Here is a 23,265-nt window from a genome sequence, read left to right on the forward strand (position 1 = left end):
CTGTACGCAAACACGATGGTTTGCGTACATCTCCCATAATGGGAGTGTAGAACATGTGCATGATGTGTACAGTACTGCACATGTGCAGGCCGCCATCTGCGAGTTCGCTTGTAGTGTCTCTAAACTGCAGACTGATTAACATCACCATCGTGATCCGAAGCTGCGTCTTCGGTCGCAGCACTTTGATCTGCAATGCTGTCAGGAGGTATCTTTTCTAAGAGAGATTAATACAATACATACCTCATACCCAGGGCTCGACTAGGGATCTAGCACTTCTGGCAAATGCCAGAAGGACTGATGGATTGATGGATCGGCATGTAGAGAGACGGGAGTGTACTGCAAGACCACGCCCTGGTAATTCGTGACACGTCCTGTAAAGTGTGACCTCACCCCATGAGGCATGGCCACACCCAATTTCATAGTGCACACGCGCACATACAGATGCCGGGACCAATCTACAGCCCCAGTCCATCCCTGCTCACAACTTTCCTGATTTAAGGGTTCTATCTCACTATCCCGATATGGACCATTTTGTCCTGTGAGCCAGAAAGTTGGAAGTTATTTAACCATCCAATATTACTCTATATAGTAAGTCAAGGGAGGCCCACACCACACACCATCGGACCTCCAGTGCCATTATCCCAGTACTTTATACAGAATTATGTCGCCAACAACATATGTCACCTCAGATATTGTGCATGTGAATTCTTATGCTTCATTTTCAGTGCATTTCTTCCATGGGGAGCCACAGAGATTGCCCCATGACTCCCTTCTCTGATAAGTCACCCCTGGGGCTTGGGGAAGTCCAGTGCATGAGACCTGCTGGGCATCTCACTGCGGGCATGTGACCAAGCCCTGCAATGCATGACCACGCCCCCTTCTCAAGTTCATTCCTTTATTTAGCATATGAATAAAGAGATTCATAGGCTATCTGTCATAAGATAATGGCTTAATATGTCCAATACAAAAATATAATGGGAACTGATGGGAACCATAATATTAGTAATTACTGTACGACATACATATTTATTATGCTTTATTTACATAGCAACAGGATATGACGTAGCGCCGCCCATGTTATCATTCAAGGCAGCCCCGGCGGAGCTTACGGTCTAAGGGCCTGATGCTAAGTTGAACGTCCACCTACAGGTGGAGCATACAAGGGGCAGGATGCTTCTTTGCGGTTTCTGCAGTCAAACGGTTTGGCCGCTCACCGCATATGCACCAATCTCCGGGCATGGATGCAGTGGGCAATGCTATCTTTAGATGGCGTTGCCCTAATGGAAGCCTATGGGCTTCTATATGCAAAGTGCTGTGAGAGGGATTCAATTGAATCCCTCCCAGTGCCCCCCACGGCGCCTGCGTCACTCGACGCATGCGCAGAAGGACTTCTGGGTCATAAACTCGGAACTCCTTCTATCGCAAAGGACAGTATTACCGGGAGAGCTGTCCATTGTGATTTTTTTTCATGCATACCGGCGTTATTTACACCAGGAAGCATGCGATGATTGGCGGGATGCATCGCACGCAAAATTTGATGCGTCATGTGTGTTTTCAAACTACGCGTGCTCCAGAGCCAACCATACACAAATAAGGGTAAGGCTGAGTCATACGCATTACAGTCTCATCTCCACCTATGACCGAAGATGCGTAACCGAGCTGTGATGGGCGCTCTCTCGGAGGCAAAGCTTAGCGATGGCGTGTGGGTGCAACTGCAGCCTACGCAAAGCTAGACATAAGCGTAAATACCGTTTCCAGATGTATCTTTTCACCAAATACAGGCAGATGGAGCGTACTCTGACGAGTAGAATATAGGTACACTCGCAGATAGGGTGCGGGCGCATGGCGAGATATGTAAAACTTTACGGGCGAATTACGCATTTATTGCGCAGTTACTTCCATGCACATACCCCCGATTTCTGTACAGTAAGAAAAATAGGAAACTGATTGTGCATTAGGTCTATGCTGAAAAACAGGGACAAATCTATAAACCGTGGGACTGACCCTGGACACTCGCAACCGTTATCCCCAAGGGTTGCAGTAAAAACAGTTGCAGAATTGAAAATAGCTCTGCTGCCTTGAAAAAATAAAATGATTTCTACGCTATAAATACAGGTCCTGCTGAATAGAAGTCCTGTATGTGTGTAGTACAGTGGGGAGAGGCTGTGATCACTGTACAGAACACTCCCTCTTCCTGCACAGACTATAAAACTCTGTTGTACATTAATTCTGCAGAGTGCAGACTGCCAGCCGGATCCAGCACGCAGACAGCTGATATATTTTTTTTTAGAAGTTCCCTTTTTTGTGTGCGTCGGGTCTTTGCTGAGAGCACCATGGCTCCGTCTCACAAAGAGTTTGCCAACGCCGGGCAGAAGACCGGGCTCCAGATTTGGAGAATTGAGAAAATGGACCTGGCACCGGTACCTGAAAACCTACATGGTAACTTTTATGTGGGAGATGCTTACCTAGTTCTGCACACTATAATGAAGAACAACATCAAGTACTACGACCTGCACTTCTGGCTGGGTAAGCACAAGGTTGGATTTGGCTTGCAGCTATGTGTTCATGTGTGATTGCTGTAAGCCTCACCATGCATGTCAGACTGAGGGCTGCTCCTGTCACATGTGAACATATAACACACAGAGGTGTGTTTATGCTAATAAGCCTGTAATATATAAAGCATGTCAGAACTGGCGAGATACAACCGGCTTTCTAATGTTTCACCTGCAAATACTACACAGAACAGTTCCCCAACTTTCTCTTTTATTGTATAATGTGCTCTGTGTGATTGTTACAATTTACCAAGAACTCCTTAAAATCAGTTATTAATATGTGTAAGGGGTAAATTTACTAAGAATCGTGTTGGTGTGCGATAGGGATGTGCGCCGACCCCCGTGTTTTTGTTTTGGATCTGTATCTGTATCTCATTCAAGGTTTTGGATCTGGATTTAAAAAAAAAAAAAAAATAGATAAAAAGTTTTAAAAACAGCTAAAATCATGTAATTTATGCAATCCTAAACCCGATATTCGGATTTAACCTCCGAATTCCGAACCGTAATAAAATTAGAACCGCGACCCGGATTTACCCGGATTCACGAAATTCGGGTGGATTAGAATTCCTGGAGAACACATCTCTAGTGTGCGATCCCTAACGCAGCTCCTCGCCAGAACGTTTTCCTCAGTAAATCACAAATTTACTAAGAAGCATGTTTGGCTGACTATTGGCATTCAATGGTGATACTCACCGTGTTCTGGCGTGCGCAAGTTCACTCGTATTGCCCCATAATTGCATGTGATTTCACAATCTTAGAAGCTTATTTAGCAGAAGCATGTACAGATCAGTGAGATCCATACCAGCCGGACGTAGCAGCGTTATATGTATATACTGTACATATATCGCTGCTCGCCCAAGTGACAGGACCCACGTGTGTCACTGCACTTGGAGTCCCGCCAGCCAGTCAGCAGCTGCTAGCATGGGAACAGGCCCCTGATTGGCTATACACTCGCAGCCAAACAGCAGCCTGTTTCCAAGGTAGCGTCCACTGTTGGCAAACGTGAATCTTAGTAAATTGATGATTTGCATTGATGTCAGTGTTATTCATACGATGTTTGATATGATGGCGATATGCCGTGAAATGGAGTGTGAAGTTGTGTTTGATATGTGAAATCCATGTGAGTTCCCGATTTGTAATTTTATCACCGAATCCTGCGATCAGCACATGAAGGGGAGAGAGCCTTGCCCATATGAGCTTACACTCTATATTGGATATGGGTGAGTACCTTATCTGAGTACCAAGCCACCATTTTTCATTAATATGTAAAAAAATAGCCCCTCTGTTGCATTTTGCCTTTGCATCGATCTGAGATCTCTTTTGGGGCTCACATACTACTTGTTTAGAACTTATTAATGTCATAGTGATCATGATAATAATTGTACTTGCTATGTGAGACCTGCTTACATGCCATTCAAACATTAACACACTGTTCAAATTCTCCAGTGCATATCTCCCAACATATAGGAGGCAAAAGAGAAGAGAGACCCTCTGCAGGTGTGCGCCTGAGGGATGTGGCATGGAAACGGTGTGGGGGAGAGCTTGAGGACAGCCAGAGTGATGGACATGGGACCGTGCTCAGCGTTCCCTAAGCTACTGGGCTGTCCCCTTAGATGCTGGGTTGTCCCCTTAGATGCTGGGTTGTCCCCTGAGATGCTGGGCTGTCCCCTGAGATGCTGGGCTGCCCCCAGGCTCCTCCCTGCACTGTTTAGATGCGCATACAAACAGCATCTAATTACCCACAGTTCTGCAGTGAGAGAATCCCCACTTCCATGGAACTTTGCCTTCTGTGGGTGGGACGGTGGATCAGTGCTCGAAAACCGGGACTGTCTTCGCCAATTAGGGGAGGTTAGGGGGTATGCCAGTGGGTATGAGGTATAAGAGTAAAAAAAAAACAGCGATGCCAAGCGACTGCGCATGTTAACAGACAGTATGACTGGCAAGGGTTACATTTTGTATATACTAATGTACTGTTACATAACATACGGGCATTACCCAGGAAAGCGCCTATAGGTTGTTATGCATTGTGTGGTCCCCGGATGCAGGTATGGCAGGTGCAAAAATATTCAGGGCCAAATCTTTAAAAACTGGCCTTGGAAAATATGGACACTTGGCCATTGTACTATTTGCCTCTCATCTGTATGCTAGAATAAAGTGACACCTCTGTACAATGCACAAATGCGCTATAAAAGCCACACTGTTTTAATGCTGGTCATCATGTTTATAAAATTTTCAGTAAAAAAGTAAAAAGTACTAACTACAATGGGCAAATATATGTGCCAGATACAAGAGTTTGCAACAGTGTAGATCTGGCTTCCTGTCCCAAGGAGAAACTCCAACTATATGGCTCAAGGATTTGTCCTTTGTCCTTTCTTTTTTTATTGTTTGCACACATGACACTAGGGACAGAGGGCCTGATTCAGACCCGCTCGCGAGTGCTATGCGCTCGCAAGCGGGTCGATGGTGGCCCAGTGCACATGCGCACGACGGATGACGGCTCCGTCGTGCGCATACGCGAGACCCGGATAGCGACGGGCAATCCGTCGCTCCGGGTCTCGTACCAAAGGGGGCGTGCTGTCGATGTTGAGTGACAGCACGCCCCCTTTGGTGGGCGGGCCAGGGGCGTGGCTGCCCAGACGGAGGCGTTCCCATGGGAACGCCTACCGTCTGGGGCCGGCCCCACTGACATCACAAGTGATATCAGTGGGAGTGCTTTCGGCTCTGTTAGAGCCGAAAGCACTCTGGGGCTTGCGGCAAAGAGACCCTACCACAAGGGTCTCGTCACAAGCCCGATGGTCGCGATGGACTTGACCATCGCGACCATCATCATTGCCGCTCGCTATAGTTGTGGGTGGGTGAAGAAAACAAAGACCGGCCCTGATTCAGAGCGAGCGCTCTGTCAGAGCGTCCGGCTCTGAATCAGGGCCTCAGAGCCTGATTCAGCAAGGCACGCAAAGGAGAGGACGCACGCACTTGGCCGATGTTTTGCGTATGCATCGCACTGCGCGTGCGCAAACTAGCCAGTGCGACCGAGTTATGGTACGCAGACTACACGCAGTGTGCACGCAAACCCTTCTGATATTGATTGACAGGAAGTGCCATTTGTGGGTGGTGACGGTGGGTGGTCAGGTGAACGCAGGCGTTATAACGCCGTTATAGGGGTGTGTATTATTAAGGCAGTGCGGCGGCATACGCAGCCATACCGTAAGCCGTACACAGGAAGTGGCAAAAATCCTGAGGCAGGTCAACCACTATTATGCTAATGGGTCCGATGGTTCTCGATGTTACCGATGTTTACGCTATCTCGCGTACTGATCATGCTGTGAGTAAAGGGAGATGGGCGGCTTAGTATGGGGCTGGGCGTCTGCATCTTGTGCTGCGGTCTCCGTGCGGATGCACTGATTAGCATATTCTCGCAGCAGACTTGCTGAATCCGGCAAAGCGATTTCACTTCTAGGTCTCCAAGTCGTCTGATGAAAACTGGTGGGAAACTGACATTTTTAAATACTTTGGTATAGTTTAAAGTGTCTCTATCAGCAGCGTGTGCTGGTGGCCTCCATGTTGTGGGAATAGTCACTACAGTATGCAGTCTATTGATTTGATATATAACATGAAATATTGACAAAACATAGTGCCTCGTGCCTCAGTGAATTTTTATAGCTGAGCGCTCGCAAGCGGGTCGGTGTTTCCCAAATGCGCATGCGCACGACGGAGGCTGCTCCGTCGAGACCCGGCGAGCGACGGGTAAACCGTCGCTCCGGGTCTCGCACCAAAGGGGGCGTGCTGTCGATGGTGAGTTGGTGGGCGTGCTGGGGACGTTGCTGCCCAGACGGAGGCGTTCCCATGGGAACGCCTACCATCTGGGTTCGGCCCCACTGACATCACTAGTGTGGGAGTGTTTTTGGCTCTGATAGAGCCAAAAGCACTCCGGGCTTGCGGCAGACGAGACCCTATCGCAAGGGTCTCGTCGCAAGCCCCATGGTCGCGATGGTCTTGACCATCGCGACCATCTTTTTGGCCGCTCGCATAAGCTGTGGGTCGTCACCCACAGCTATGCGAGCGGCCAGGAGGCCGCTCCAAGTTTAGGTAGGACGGGCCAGATTCAGAGCGAGCGCTCTTGTCAGAGCGTCCGGCTCTGAATCAGGCCCTCTGTCCACAAAATGCCTGTTTGGGTAATGGGTGCATCGGGTTGGGTACGGGATCCTGGGTTGTCAGGATGCTGATGGTTAGAATACTGACAGCGGCATCTTGAGATACTCAGAATCCCGGCAGAATTTGGTAAGTAACCCTAACCCTTAACCTAACCCTCCCCATAACCCACTTTTCCGCAGCCTAACCCTAACCCCCCCTCCCCCCCGCAGCCTATCCTTAACCTTCCCCTCCCGCAGCCTTACCATTCCGCCAGTGCCTAAGCCTATCCCCTAACCTAGGGGTGGACAATAAGCGGCCCCCCAGGTATTGTAGAACTACACATGCCAGCATGCCCTGCAACAGTTTTGCTATTTGACCATGCTAAAACTGTTGCAAGGCATGCTGAGATTTGTAGTTCAACAACAGCTGGAGGGCTGCTTAAACCTAACCCTAATACTCACCGTCAGGATGTCTGCGGTCGGAATTCCGGCGCCAGGGTTTTGACGACTACGTCCCGATGCATCTTATGTTTGTGGTGTTTAAAGAGTTGGGACATCTAGAACATTGCCATTGGTATATATTGTGACACATTATGGTCCTAGATATGGTCCTAGTCTTTTCTCTTCCTCTCCGTTATACTGTACAATTCATTCTTGCTTTCTATCAATTTAACTGTAGCACAATCAGTCCTTTATGCTTAATCATGTTCCGTTCTATTTACTACATTGTTTTGTAGCCTCTTTTTTCATGCCATTATGTACAAGGAGATTTAACAACAAAACAGAAACAAACAGTATAAATGTCTCTGTAGTCGGGACCTTGGCAATGGGCGCACAGGCTGCGAGCGAGATCTGTTTATTTAGACAGGTGCGATGCCAAGCAAAATTATTTTTCTGATGAGATTTCCGTGTAGCAGTTATTAGCTGAGTATTCCGTGAGACATCACTGTGCCCCTCGGCTGGGTACGGAGCTTTCCGCTGGTCTATTGTGAACGAAGGTTACTAGGTCCATCGGGAGCATTAAGGAAAGCCGTCTGTTCAAAGAAGTTTCTCTGTATAATTTATATTGGAACTTGGAAGGAGATGTACTAAAGGGGAAAATGCGGTAAAACCCCCGAAAATGCAGTTTTCAGGGGTTTAACAGTATTCCCCGTATGTACTAAGCAGCAGAATGCCATGCTTTCTGCTGCTTCGCATCGCTAGGTGTGGCGTTACCCAATAAAAGCCTATCGGCTTCTTAACGCGATGCTCCTAGCTGGGAGGGATCCATTCGGAACCCTTCCATGAGCCCCCGCGTTCTGCAAAGCGTTTACCATGTACAAAACGTTGCAATTCTAAATTATGTCAATCCTGAAATAAGTAGATTTTGTTAATAAGTATACACGTATGACATGGGGATGGTGCAGGTGCGGAGGGTGTGCCAATGGTGGCATCTAAAGTATCATCTGCGGTATTACAGTGTGCTGGGAGGCTGAAAGTGGGTATCTTGCAAACTCAGACGCAGGCAGGGAAGGCTGATGCTAACATTTGCATATAACATCAGCCGCGATTCCGGTAACAGATACACGAGCGGAGGCAGCAGCGCCCACCTCTGAATCATGTCACGATTTACAACAAGGATTAAAGAGCCAAAAAGCGAGACTGGCTGTTTTGCAATATATGGACCTAATAATTTACAGTTAATGATTTTATGCCTTATTTTAAATGCCTAATGGATATTAAATATGCATGAGGCACTTGTAACTGTGGAATGTGTAGAAAGAAAATGCTTTTTCAACAATTTACAAAAGATTAATTTCCTGTATGAACCCCTCGGTCACTTTAATCTGGATTATATATTATTATGCTTTTGTTGCACGAATTTAACCAATTTTTCAGCTCAGCTGCAGAAAAGTAAAAATAAAATGAACTGCAGTAATAGTGTACACGGGATACATGATGTTGCAATGACGTAGGTCATATAGGGCTGGATTCAGAGATGTATGCAAACTCGATGGTTTTCGTACAACGCCGATGTCAGACGTTTACGCAGAATTTGTACTGAGCATGTGCAGATCTCCCTCTATGAGCTAGTTCACAGTGCCCGGAGACGGCAGCCTGATTTTCATGCTGCGGCTGTTTGGGGCGGAGCTGGGGCAGCGTCCGGCAGCGCCCCAAACAACAGGGCATGTTGGCCTCGTTTTTTGGCCATGCCAGTGGCTGCGTCCTTGTACACAGCTTCACCGGCTTTGGCGGCGTGAAACCACCAACCGTCCCTGAGTAACCTGAAAGTGACTCTCAGATGGCCGGTGGTCACGCAAGTGCTCCGATGGCTGCGCCTTCTGTCGCAGCTGCGGATCACAGAAATCGTCAGGATGAGTCTATTTACGCAGAGACGTCTCCTGCGGCATTAGGATATATCACACAGTAGCCGCGTACAGCTCTGAATCAGAACCACAGTACAATGTAACCTGATGTTATCTGTAAAAGTGGCAGCACAGGAATGTATTTGAGGGTCACAGCCTTTGAGCTGACTTGCAGAATGTCGGCACAACATCATAATGTCGGCATGGGCTGAATGTCGATATTTAAAATGCAGACATGAACTGAATGTCGGCATGCCAAATGTCGACATTCACTGTCGGCGCTGACTTAATGTTGGCATTGCTAGAGTGTCGACATTGTGAATGTGGACAGTTGGCATGTCGACAATGTGGGTTTGCATACAAGTATCACCTAACCCTAACCACACCTTAACCTTAACCCTAAAATGAACTGTCGACATTCTATGGGCGGAATTCACTTGTTTTCTCGTGCCCGATCTCCCGTGTAAAGTGGCAATCCTGGACAGGTAGCAGCAATTGACAGCCATCAGTCAGACGGCTGACGGCGCTGTGGATCATCAATGATGATGATTTGGTAGTTCTGCAGTTCCGGTATTGATGCTCAGGGGTCTATTTACTAAGCAGTGTTAGGAGACAGTGAAAAGTGATAAGAAAGTGATAAGGTGCCAGCCAACCAGCTCCCACCTGCCATCTCACAGGCTGTGTTTGAATTATGACAGTTGGGAGCTGATTGGCTGGCACCTTATCACTTTCTTATCACTTTTCACTCTGTCTCCTAACACTGCTTAGTAAATAGACCCCTTATTCTTTTACCATCCATCTCCCCCTCTTCCCCCGCCACTCTCCTCATACCTCCCTCATCTCTCTCCCCCTCCTCCCCATCTCTCTTTCTCCATCCCCATTTCTCTGTCTCTACCCCTCTCTACTTGCTTCTTTCGGTCCATCTCCCTCTTGCATTGTTCTATCCCCCTTTTTCTCAGATTATTATATTATATAATAGATATATATATCACAGGCTTTGCATTACTGAGTTGAATAATACCCGAGTGTCACTTGGCTGCCATGCTGGAAGGGACACTACTGTGGGTCTCACGGATGTATTGGGTGTGGAAACGCCTTGGTTTTGCCCTAGTGCCCCTGGATGACCTGCCCCAAGCACACCAAGATCCATGTCAGTCCTGACTCCTTCTCTCTGAAGAGCTGGTTCTGCAGCCTAGGGGTTCCCTAGATGGGTTTTATGACTGGAGCGAATGCTAACAAGCCGGGTTTCCCAGATCTCATTACATTATGGGAGCATTCAATGTAAAGTGATTTTTGCCCTTTATTAATGTTAGGGGTGAGCGGGTTCGGATTTCTGAAATCCGAACCCCCCCGAGCCCCCCCGATCCGAGTCCGATCCGAGTCAGGCTCGACTTTTCCCGCCTGACTCGGATCTGAAATCGAGGCAAAACGTCATCATCCCGCCTTCCGAGTCTCGCGGGTTTTGGATCCTATATAAGGTACCCGCGTCGGCGCCATTTTCTCACTCGGCTGTGGACAGTGAAGAGGGAGGGTGGGAGTTAGGGCTGTGTAGTGTAGTGTAGTGTAGTGCTGCTGTTGTCCACTACTTCAAAGTCCATAGGGGCTGGCTGTGTTGTGCTGTGCTGCTGTTGTTAATAGGGGCTGTGTCCACTACTTCAAAGTCCATAGGGGCTGGCTGGACTGTGTTGTGCAGTCAGTTCTCCATAGGGGCTGTGTCCACTCCAAAGTCCTGTGCAGTGTCCCAGTCCTAAAGGAGTGCTGTAGTGTTGTCCAGGGGGTGCTCTGTCCATCAGGGGTGCTCCCCCCAAGTGCTAAAAAAATAATATATTTTCTGTGTTTGTGAATTGTGTGCGCAGTAGCCGCACGTGCATCAACAAAGTAGTGCCAAGCGTGCGCCTGTGTCATAAGTAAAGGGCCGGCTGGCTTGACCGTTAAAGGGTGCTATAACCCCCAAAGTACACTCCAGTCCAAACCAAAAAAAAAATTATTTTCTGTGTTTGTGAATTGTGTGCGCAGTAGCCGCACGTGCATCAACAAAGCAGTGCCAAGCGTGCGCCTGTGTCATAAGTAAAGGGCCGGCTGGCTTGACCGTTAAGGGTGCTGTAACCCCCGAGAGTACACTCCAGTCCAAACCAAAAAAAAAATTATTTTCTGTTTGTGAATTGTGTGCGCAGTAGCCGCACGTGCATCAACAAAGTAGTGCCAAGCGTGCGCCTGTGTCATAAGTAAAGGGCCGGCTGGCTTGACCGTTAAGGGTGCTGTAACCCCCGAAAGTACACTCCAGTCCAAACCAAAAAAAAAATTATTTTCTGTGTTTGTGAATTGTGTGCGCAGTAGCCGCACGTGCATCAACAAAGTAGTGCCAAGCGTGCGCCTGTGTCATAAGTAAAGGGCCGGCTGGCTTGACCGTTAAAGGGTGCTATAACCCCCAAAGTACACTCCAGTCCAAACCAAAAAAAAAATTATTTTCTGTGTTTGTGAATTGTGTGCGCAGTAGCCGCACGTGCATCAACAAAGCAGTGCCAAGCGTGCGCCTGTGTCATAAGTAAAGGGCCGGCTGGCTTGACCGTTAAGGGTGCTGTAACCCCCGAGAGTACACTCCAGTCCAAACCAAAAAAAAAATTATTTTCTGTGTTTGTGAATTGTGTGCGCAGTAGCCGCACGTGCATCAACAAAGTAGTGCCAAGCGTGCGCCTGTGTCATAAGTAAAGGGCCGGCTGGCTTGACCGTTAAGGGTGCTGTAACCCCCGAAAGTACACTCCAGTCCAAACCAAAAAAAAAATTATTTTCTGTGTTTGTGAATTGTGTGCGCAGTAGCCGCACGTGCATCAACAAAGTAGTGCCAAGCGTGCGCCTGTGTCATAAGTAAAGGGCCGGCTGGCTTGACCGTTAAAGGGTGCTGTAACCCCCAAAGTACACTCCAGTCCAAACCAAAAAAAAAATTATTTTCTGTGTTTGTGAATTGTGTGCGCAGTAGCCGCACGTGCATCAACAAAGTAGTGCCAAGCGTGCGCCTGTGTCATAAGTAAAGGGCCGGCTGGCTTGACCGTTAAAGGGTGCTGTAACCCCCGAAAGTACACTCCAGTCCAAACCAAAAAAAAATTATTTTCTGTGTTTGTGAATTGTGTGCGCAGTAGCCGCACGTGCATCAACAAAGTAGTGCCAAGCGTGCGCCTGTGTCATAAGTAAAGGGCCGGCTGGCTTGACCGTTAAGGGTGCTGTAACCCCCGAGAGTACACTCCAGTCCAAACCAAAAAAAAAATTATTTTCTGTGTTTGTGAATTGTGTGCGCAGTAGCCGCACGTGCATCAACAAAGTAGTGCCAAGCGTGCGCCTGTGTCATAAGTAAAGGGCCGGCTGGCTTGACCGTTAAGGGTGCTGTAACCCCCGAAAGTACACTCCAGTCCAAACCTAAAAAAAAATTATTTTCTGTGTTTGTGAATTGTGTGCGCAGTAGCCGCACGTGCATCAACAAAGTAGTGCCAAGCGTGCGCCTGTGTCATAAGTAAAGGGCCGGCTGGCTTGACCGTTAAAGGGTGCTGTAACCCCCAAAGTACACTCCAGTCCAAACCAAAAAAAAAATTATTTTCTGTGTTTGTGAATTGTGTGCGCAGTAGCCGCACGTGCATCAACAAAGTAGTGCCAAGAGTGCGCCTGTGTCATAAGTAAAGGGCCGGCTGGCTTGACCGTTAAAGGGTGCTGTAACCCCCAAAGTACACTCCAGTCCAAACCAAAAAAAAAAATATTTTCTGTGTTTAGCCGCACGTATATATCAAATCGATATAACATAAATGGAGGACCAAACTTTCTCCGATAAAAATAAAATAGAGAAAGATCAAGAACCACTTCCTCCTAGTGCTGAAGCTGCTGCCACTAGTCATGACATAGACGATAACATGCCATCAACGTCGTCTGCCAAGGCCGATGCCCAATGTCATAGTAGAGGGCACATACAATCCCAAATGGCAAAGTTCAGGAAAATGACCTTGAAAAAGACATTTAAATCAGCTGAAGAGAAACGTAAACTTGCCAATATGCCATTTACGACACGGAGTGGCAAGGAACGGCTAAGGTCGATCCCCAGTATGTTCATGACTAGTGGTTCAGCTTCACATGACGATGGAAGCCCTCCTCCCACTAAAAAAATCAAAAGAGTTAAGCTGGCAAAAGCACAGCGAAGAACTGTGCTTTCTAAGAAGATATCACAAATCCCCAAGGAGAGTCCAAGTGTGGTGGTGGTTGCGATGCCTGACCTTCCCAGCACTGGATGGGAAGAGGTGGCTCTTTCCACCATTTGCACGCCCCCTGCAAGTGCTGAAAGGAGCACCCACAGTCCACTTGCTGATATGCCAATTGAAGATGTCACTGTTGAAGTACAACAGGATGAGGATACTGGTGTAGCTGGCGCTGAGGAGGAAGTTGGCGAGGAGGATTCTGATGGTGATGTGGTTTGTTTAAATCAGGCTCCGGGGGAGACAGTTGTTGTCCGTGGGATGAAAAAGCCCATCACGGTCATGCCTGGGCAGAAGACCAAACATTCCACCTCTTTGGTCTGGCAATATTTCTATCCAAATCCGGACAACAACTGTCTTGCCATATGTACCATATGTAAAGGTGAAATAAGTAGGGGTAGGGACGTCAACCACCTAGGAACATCCTCCCTTATACGGCACCTGCAGCGCGTTCATAAAAAGTTACTGTCAAGTTCAGAAACTTTGGCTAAGACCGTAAGCAGTCCAGGGACACCTAAATCCCGTTGTCCTGTTGTATCCAAGCGCCTGCAAACCACACCGTCAACTCCCTCCTCGTCAATTTCCTCCTTAGTCAGGATCGGAAGTAGTCCTGCAGGTCATGTCACTGGCATGACTGACTCTCCTATCCGGGATTCCTCTGGAGGATCCTGCATTGCTACGCCTACTGCTGCCGCTGCTGCTGTTGCTGCTGCTGGGAGTCGTTCATCATCCCAGAGAGGAAGTAGGAACACCACTACTTTTACTAAACAATTGACCCTCCAACAGTCCTTAGCGAGGAGGATGAAGTACGACAGCAGTCATCCTGAAGCAAAACGTATAACTGAGGCCTTGACTGCTATGTTGGTGTTAGACGTGCGTCCGGTATCCGCCATTAGTGCAGTGGGATTTAGACAATTGATGGAGGTAGTGTGTCCCCGGTTCCAAATCCCGTCTAGATTCCACTTCACTAGGCAGGCGATACCGAGACTGTACAGAAACGTCAGAAAAAGTGTCCTCAGTGTCCTGAAAAATGCCGTTGTACACAATGTCCACTTAACCACGGACATGTGGACAAGTGGAACAGGGCAGACTAAGGACTATATGACTGTGACAGCCCACTGGGTAGATGTATCACCTTACGCAGCAACAGCAGCAGCGTCACCAGTAGCAGCATCTCAGAAACGCCAGCTCGTTACAAGGCAGGCTACGCTGTGTATCACCGGTTTCAGTAAGAGGCACACCGCCGACAACCTCTTAGAGAAACTGAGGGAAATCATCGCCCAGTGGCTTACCCCACTTAGACTCTCCTGGGGATTTGTGATATCTGACAACGCCACCAATATTGTGCGGGCATTACATCTGGGCAAATTCCAGCACGTCCCATGTTTTGCTCACACAATAAACTTGGTGGTGCAGAATTTTCTGAAAAGCGACAGGGGTGTGCAGGAGACGCTTTGGGTGGCCCGAAAAATTTCTGGCCACTTTCGCCATTCAGCGACTGCGTGCCGAAGACTGGAGCGCCAGCAAACACTCTTGAACCTGCCCCGCCATCACCTGAAGCAAGAGGTTGTGACGCGGTGGAACTCAACCCTCTATATGCTTCAGAGGATGGAGGAGCAGCAAAAGGCCATACAAGCCTATACATCCACCTATGACATAGGCAAAGGAGGGGGTATGCACCTGACTCAAGCGCAGTGGAGAATGATTTCCGTGTTGTGCAAGGTTCTCCAGCCCTTCGAACTTGCCACACGTGAAGTCAGTTCAGACACAGCCTGCTTGAGTCAGGTCATTCCCCTCATCAGGCTTTTGCAGAAGCAGCTGGAGAAAGTGAAGGAGGAGCTAAGATGGAGCGATTCCGCTCGGCATGTGGGACTTGTGGATGAAGCCCTTCATTCGCTTTGCCAGGATTCCAGGGTGGTCAATCTGTTGAAATCAGACCACTACATTTTGGCCACCGTGCTTGATCCTAGGTTTAAAGCCTATGTGGTGTCTCTCTTTCCGGCCGACACAAGCCTGCAGAGGTGCAAAGACCTGCTGGTGAACACACTGTCAGCTGAAGCGGAACGTGACACGTCAACGGCTCCTTCTTCATTTTCTCCCGCAACTGGGGCTGCCAGGAAAAAACTTAGGTATCCTAAGCAACCCGCTGGCGGTGATGCAGGGCAGGCAGGACCAAGTTTGGACATCTGGTCCGGACTGAAGGACCTGGCAACAATTTCTGACATGTCTACTGTCACTGCATATGATACTGTCACCATTGACAGAATGGTGGAGGATTACATCGGTGACAGCATCCAAGTAGGCATGTCAGACAGTCCATACCTGTACTGGCAGGAAAAAGAGGCAATTTGGAGGCCCCTGTACAAGCTGGCTCTATTTTACCTGAGTTGCCCCCCCTCCAGTGTGTACTCCGAAAGAGTGTTTAGTGCAGCCGGGAACCTTGTCAGCGAAAGGCGTAGGAGGTTGCTTCCACAGAATGTGGAGAAGATGATGTTCATCAAAATGAATTATCAGCTCTTCCAGGGAGACCAGCCTCCAGAAGGTACAGAGGGACCTGTGGTGGTGGATTCAAGTGGGGACGAGTTAATACTTTGTGAGGATGAGGATGTACACACTGAAGAGGGTGAGGAATCGGTGGATGAGGAGGATGAGGATGACATCTTGCCTCCGTAGAGCCAGTTTGTGCAGGGACACATTAATTGCCAGCTTGTTTTGTGGGGGCCCAAACGAACCAATCATTTCAGCCACAGTTGTGTGGCAGACCCTGGCGCTGAAATGATTGATTTGTTAAAGTGTGCATGTCCTGTTTATACAACATAAGGGTGGGTGGGAGGGCCCAAGGACAATTCCATCTTGCACTTCTTTTTTTTCTTTGCATTATGTACAGTTTGGGGCCTAGTTTTTCTAACTGCCATCCTGTCTGCCACTGCAGTGTCACTCCTAGATGGGTCACGTGTTTGTACCGCCCACTCGTGTCGCTTAGCATAGTCATCCAGCTACCTCGGTGCAACCTTTTGGACATGAAAACACTATTGTGAGGTGTGAGGTGTTCAGAATAGACTGGAAATGAGTGGAAATTAAGGTTATTGAGGTTAATAATAGCATAGGAGCAGAGAAACCAACAAATTCTGTGATGTTAGCTGTTTTTATGCTTTTTAAAAAAAAAATACAGATCCAAAACACAAAACCCAGAACCCAAAACACGGAAGGGTGGTTTTGGCAAAACCAATCCAGATCCAAAACACGAAGAAAGATCCAGATCCAAAACCAAAACACAAAACACGAAAAGTGGCCGGTGCACACCCCTAATTAATGTATGATTTGGCCAGTGCCAGCTAGTGCTGCGGAAATGAAATGCTTTTAGGATGTAAGATCACTCCAGCACATTTTCTTAATGTCTGGGACAGATTTGAGACACTCTGAAAGATTGTTCACATTTATTCCCTGAAAATAAGAATACGAGAGGTGCAAGCTATTGCAGCCGCAACTGCGTTATTTTTGCAGCAGTAGAGACTGCATCTTTACGCTAATGTCACGGCCTATGGAGGCGCAGAAATTGCATCTGAACATGCATCAGGACGCATACGCATTGCGCTAAAAACATTTTCTGCTTGCGCCTGACATCGAAGCTGCATTCTCCTTTGAATAAGGCCCCAAATGTGGCGTTAAAGTGTTGGAAATCAATGGTGGAAACCTCACTATGAAATCCTATTTCACCTATATATTATTTGCCTTTTATGTGTATATACACATGTGATAAGCCCATAATAAAGCGTACTGCTGCAACTTTTTGAAATCAGAACCGAAATATCTGATTGGCTGAATGGGGGAACCTAGTTGTAAACTGTTATTATTGAATGAATAAATGAATGAAGAAAGCTTTGTGAATGGCATAAATGAGTTTTTCTGGCGTGAGAAGCCCCAAGATGTCCATTTTATAAAGGTGTCGCATTCATCATATACATTTATATTCCCCCGTCCAGGTAAAGAATGTTCCCAGGATGAGAGCACATGTGCGGCTATATTCACCGTGCAGCTGGATGATTACCTGGGAGGGAAACCCATTCAGTACCGGGAGCTGCAAGGATACGAATCAAGTGTGTTTGTTGGATACTTCAAAGGTGGAATTAAGTACAAGGTAAAGTGAAGATGCGACTCAGAACTGTAATGATCTTCCCAGTGTTCCCGACAATTATAATAATGACTGGTGAGAGTTGTGGCTCATTAAATCTGCCGTCTGCTTTCTGGGAATGCGTCACGCCAGCATACCGTACTATGTATGCACCGACTCTTTATTTACAGAAAATATACTGACAAGAAGCCATTTTGCTGACTTTTTATATAGGTGTCATAAACATGTATCAAAAATAATTAAGAAGCGATGTAGATGACAAAGGTCTCTCTGAAACTGAGAATAAGCCATTTACAATACTACCGATGTGTCCTCTTCCATCTTTCCCGCTTTGACGGCAAACGTGCAGACGCATTGCGCCACGCAAATTGCCATACAGACACATTCTTCGCACCATGCAATCCTACGGATTGCCTGCGTAAATGCAGCAGGTGTACCCAGTCGCTGGTGTGCGACTTACACCATACGTCGCACGATTTGCCGCATCAGCAGCAAAGATACAAGAGTACACATCTGTATTGTATTAAGGGACAGGCAACTGTTGTAAGGAAAGATATGCGTAGTATTATAGAGTCAGCAAACAAATATGGCTGCCAGACCCAGGGGTCTATTTATTAAGCCTTGGATGGAGATATAGTGAGCGGAGATGAAGTACCAGCCAATCGGCTCCTAAATGTCAGGTCACAGGCTGTGTTTGAAAAATTACAGTTAGGAGCTGGTTGGCTGGTACTTTAATGCCGTTTACTTTACCTCCATCCATGGCTTAGAAAATAGACCCCCCCCAGTGTCGCAGGCTCACAGCTCTCAGTGTGGGCTGATTCAGGGTTGGACGCACTTCTGTTGTCGGACGCAGCAGAGAGATTTTTTGCTATTGCGCATGTGTCTAAGTCGCACGGCGCATTCGTCCTGATTGTGTCCGTATTAGCTATTTCCTAGGCACGCACGGGGAAGGGAAAATGTAGTGGCCATTCCTAGGTGGTTTACTGGGAGGTGTCTGCGCACGCACGGAGATGGTCCGGCTTATGGGCGCGTTATGTGAGCGTGGCGGGCGTGTTGGTGAAAGTGTTTGCGCACATGGCCGCTCAGCCGCTCACATAGGAGGGCCATACTCGGACGGAGGGACTGCCCCTCCCGTAGGGCTAGTGCATGTTTCCATGGTGACACACACCAGTCTTTATTGAAACAGAACATAGAGACAAATAGAAACTGGTTAAGAAATATATTGCTCTTTTAGACCTGTGCCACTTCATATACCAACCAAGCAGTGGGTGTGCTCTCCCCAACTTCCCCCCACCGCGGGACACTGCGGCCCGCGGGCGGGACAGCGGGACAGTCCCAGAAAAACGGGACTGTCCCGCTGGAAGCGGGACAGTTGGGAGGTATGCCTTGGGCTGCGAGCTGAAATGTTCTGCAGGCAGCTGATCGCGCCCGACAGGAGCAAGAATTGAATAGCTCCTGTCAGGTGCACAAGGCGGCGATACAATTGAATACCTCTCATAGAATCACAACTGTATCTAACTATAGTCCCTTATTATTGAGCAGTGTTTAAATCTTACGCTCCGATTCGCCTACCTTAAATGGACCTGACCACCCACCAAAATGTTCATTAGTGCGGATACCAGTCGATTGGTCAGCAATAAAAAGGTTGACATTCTGAATGTCGCCAGTAACAATGGTCGACATGATCATTAGGTTGACCGTCATGCTGTAGACATGTATTTATGTTGTCAGGGTTAAACGGTCGACACCGTCAACCGGTCAACATTTACATTTTGACAATAAATGTTGACATATGGGTTTTTTATGATTTTTAGGTTTAGTGTTAGGCTAAAATATGAAAATGTCGACCTTTTGACTGTGTCAACTATTTAACCCTGGTGACATAAATACATGTCTAAAGAATGATAGTCGACCTAATGACCATGTTGACCTTTTTACTCTCGACATTCACAACCAGTCGACCTTCTGGTGTTGACCTTCTGAATGTCAACTTTAATACAGGTTGAGTCTCCCATATCCAAAATGCTTGGGACCAGGGGTATTTTGGATAACAGAATATTCCGTATTTTGAAATATTTGCATATCATAATGAGATATCTTGGGAATGGGACCCAAATATACACACAGAATACATTTATGTGTTATATACACCTTATACACACAGCCTATAGGTAATTTTATACAATATTTTCAATAATTTTGTGGCTCAAACAAAGTTTGTGTACATACATGAAATTCAGTTATGTTTCATATACACCCTATACACACAGCCTATAGGTCATTTTATACAATATTTGTAATAATTTGTGCCTTAGACAAAGTTTGTGTACATTGAACTATCAAAAATCAAAGGTTTCATTATCTCAGTCAAGCCAAAAAAATTCAGTATTTTGGAATATTTGGATATGGGAGACTCAACCTGTACTGTCAACCATTTATACCACACCCCATTAGCGCATACATGTCTTGCTCTTATTTAGCAAAACATACTTTCAGTTGTAGAAAATGAGAGTTCTGTTAGACTAGTTCATGAACACACCTACAGCATTTACTAGCGTACAGTATGGGTCTGTTATCTGGGTGAATGAGTGACAGTGTGACAAAGCAATTTTCTCTGACAGAATTCTTCAGGTGAGTTGTATCCCCAGGTATAATATACAACTTTATGCACAAATATGAGTGGATTTTAAACAATTCTTACTGTGGTTGTATTAACTGTGTATTAACTGTACCTAAACGCATACGACAGCACCTTTACAATTTTGGACAGAGGAAGAAATTCATTGAGTGAAGTTATGTGTTTTATCCAGGCATTCCGTAAGCCAATTCGTTGAGCCAGTTCAAAAATTCACTGGAGTCTCTAGAAGTTTTGATCAATTTTCCAGATGAAGTTCTATAAAACTGAGCAGGGTTCAACCATGTTTTCGGTGTTTTGGCCATAACCACAGGTGGGCGGGCTGATACGCACATGATCGAGACGGCTCAGACACATTCGAGATTAAAATTATACATTTTAACAATATTTAACTGTGTATGGGGAATCTCAAATTGCAAACACTGCTCTGTAAATATAATTTTATTAAATACTTTACTTTTACTATTTAAAAAAATATTATTTAAATAATGTTTAAAAATCAAAAATAGTTAAAAATACAAATTTTAACACAAACAGAAAACCTCTAACATGATTGGTGAATCTTGATCACCATCTGCGAATGCAAACTGCAAATTCGAGTCGCAGTCCGAGTTCCTACGTTGTCCTCATGTTTGTGTGATTTTCCTCGGGGGGGGGGGGGGGGGCTTCGGTTTCCTTTCGCAGTCCAAAAAAAAATACTGATAGGTTAATTAGCTGATTCAGTTGGCATCATTGTGTGTCTGTTCGTGTCCCTGAGGTAGTGGATTGTGGATGGCTCCATATGTTGGCGCTATGTAATTAAAGAGTAGTAATAAAAATAACAATGTTCTTTTATGTTCTCCATTTATTTCTCAGGCCGGCGGGGTGGCTTCTGGCTTCACCCATGTGGTTACTAATGATCTCAGTGCGCAAAGACTTCTGCACATCAAGGGAAGGAGGGTCATCCGGGCTACAGAGGTCCCTCTCAGCTGGTCCAGCTTCAATAGTGGAGACTGTTTCATCATTGATCTTGGATCTGTAAGTCAGATGATTTGATATTATTTTGATGCCTCATTGCGCTTCTCCGCTTGTATCTACCATAAGGGCTAACTAGGCACACGCCTATGGGAGCACATCAGAGGGCTAGTTAGATATACTGTTTATTTGTTATTTACTTCTTTGTTTTCAACGTTATGTTTTTATTGGTGGAGGGAGTGATGGGTAGCAGGTGCCCGATATAGGTCATAATGCCTTAGCCCCTCCAACTCCCTTATGTTTTTGAATTTCCTAAATTCAAGTTATTTTCCCATAACCATCACTGGATCAGATTCAATAAATGTGACCTTGAATGATCTGTACAGGTCATTACCGTAACATAATACATGAATGGGGTTAGAGAACAATAAACAATACATAAGGAAGGAGATCACATAATTCATAATACAAATATTGGGAAGGTAATACCTACAGTACCAGTAGATAAACTATAATACAATCCAGGCAGATCAAGTCATTGTAATTCTGTTTGGCTTGTACTATACATTGAAATACAGAGGTCTGTATTATATTTCAGAGTTGTGTATATTTGCAGGAACAGTACTGTAGCATCCCCATCAGATGCCCCACAAGTCTTCAGGATATAAACATATACAGTCCAATATTATCTTTTATAGGCTTTTTAAACCTTTATACTGTACAAAACATATTCAAAGTACTGACCTTGTAACTATTCAGCTTCTGAATTGTCCATGCAAATATACTGTTTTATATCTTACAGGTATAAGCACTAAAGGTGCGTATCCACTAGGCGATAGAGGAACGACAGTACGATTACAACATCGTAATCGTACAGTCGTTCCTCATCCCCTGTAGTGCCTACACTGAATGATATGTCGTTCTGTGCAGGCACCCTCCCTCATCCCTGAACATGGCCAATCTGTCGTTATCGGCAGATTGACCGGCATGTTAAGGCGATGATTGATGCCGATTTGTGAATGGTTAATGAGCGATTGAACGATAACGATGTAGTTATCGTTCAATCGCTCATTTTAATCGCCTAGTGGATACGCAGCATAACAGTTACCGGTTACCTCAGCTTACTGCTAGCCAGGTTAATTAGCAAGTACTGTCCCGAAATTATATCATTGAGATATTGGTGTTTTCAAAACATCATACATTTTTCATGATGACTGTGTTAAAAATCAAAATTTAGACATACTCAACACTCTTAAGAAATGTCCTTCCTTATACATTATAAATAGTATTTTACTATTACATCATAAATGTAGTACTGTTACATCATAAATGTAATACTGTTACATCATAAATGTAGTATGATAGTACCTTAGTAACTGACATCTAAATTAAACTGTTGGTTATTACTAGAGATGAGCGGTTCGGATTCTGTGGAATCCGAACCGCTCCGAACATTGGGGATCCGAGTCCACCCGAACCCTGTTCGGGTGTTCACCGCCTGACTCGGATCCCCGTTCGGGGCCGAACGGCGGCCGCCTGATGTCGGATTCTCACTAGAGAATCCGACATCAGGGCTCCTATTGTGTAAGGCAGAGCGCTGTGATAGCGGTCTGCACTACACAGACACAAACACACAGCCGCCAGCGGCAGCTGTGTGTTTGTTACAGCAGCCAATGAGAGTCACACAGACTCTCATTTGGCTGCTGCACGGAGGGAGCCGGCTGGAGCTCACACATGAGCTCCGTCTTCCGGCTCCCTCCTCAGCGTGTGACAGCAGAGCGGACGGCGCGGGAGCGGGGATACAGGTAAGTTTTTATTTTAATTTTTTTTACTTGTGTAACGGCCGGAGGCTCTACTGGGGGGGGGTCTGCTACTGGGGGGGTCTGCTACTGGAGGTGCGGGGGGCCATACTACTGGTAGGGGCCTGCTACTGGGGAGGGCTATACTACTGGGGGGGTCTGCTACTGGCGGGGCCATACTACTGAGGGGCCTGCTAATGGGGGGGCCATACTACTGGGGGGGGCCTACTACTGGGGGGGGCCTACTACTAGGGGGGCCTACTACTGGGGGGGGCCTGCTACTGGGGCAGCCTACTACTGGGGGGGGCCTGCTACTGGGGGGGCCATACTACTGGGGGGGCTACTACTGGGGCAGCCTACTACTGGCAGGGCCTGCTACTGGGGCAGCCTACTACTGGGGGGGCCATACTACTGGGGGGGCCATACTACTGGGGGGGCTGCTAATGGGGGGCATACTAATAGGGGGGCATGCTACTGGGGGGCCAT

General features: G+C 46.8%; 1 protein-coding gene across 2 annotated transcripts in view; it reads left to right on the forward strand.

Moving 5' to 3' along the window:
• The first annotated feature begins 2,250 nt into the window (after positions 1 to 2,250).
• The window catches only part of SCIN (scinderin), a 128,362-nt gene continuing 107,347 nt past the window's right edge, over positions 2,251 to 23,265 (forward strand). Inside the window, exons 1-3 of one of the 2 annotated variants that reach the window (XM_088453141.1) lie at positions 2,251 to 2,526; positions 17,243 to 17,397; positions 20,882 to 21,043. In XM_088453141.1, the coding sequence (XP_088309267.1) occupies positions 2,334 to 2,526; positions 17,243 to 17,397; positions 20,882 to 21,043 (510 nt within the window). In that variant the 5' untranslated portion in view covers positions 2,251 to 2,333. Of the gene's footprint in view, positions 2,527 to 2,817; positions 2,835 to 17,242; positions 17,398 to 20,881; positions 21,044 to 23,265 lie in introns of those variants that run through there. The other variant, XM_088453142.1, reaches the window with a different exon arrangement.

Source organism: Taudactylus pleione, unplaced genomic scaffold (assembly GCF_031769625.1).
Source record: "Taudactylus pleione unplaced genomic scaffold, aTauple2 ptg000571l, whole genome shotgun sequence".
NCBI lineage: Eukaryota > Metazoa > Chordata > Amphibia > Anura > Myobatrachidae > Taudactylus > Taudactylus pleione.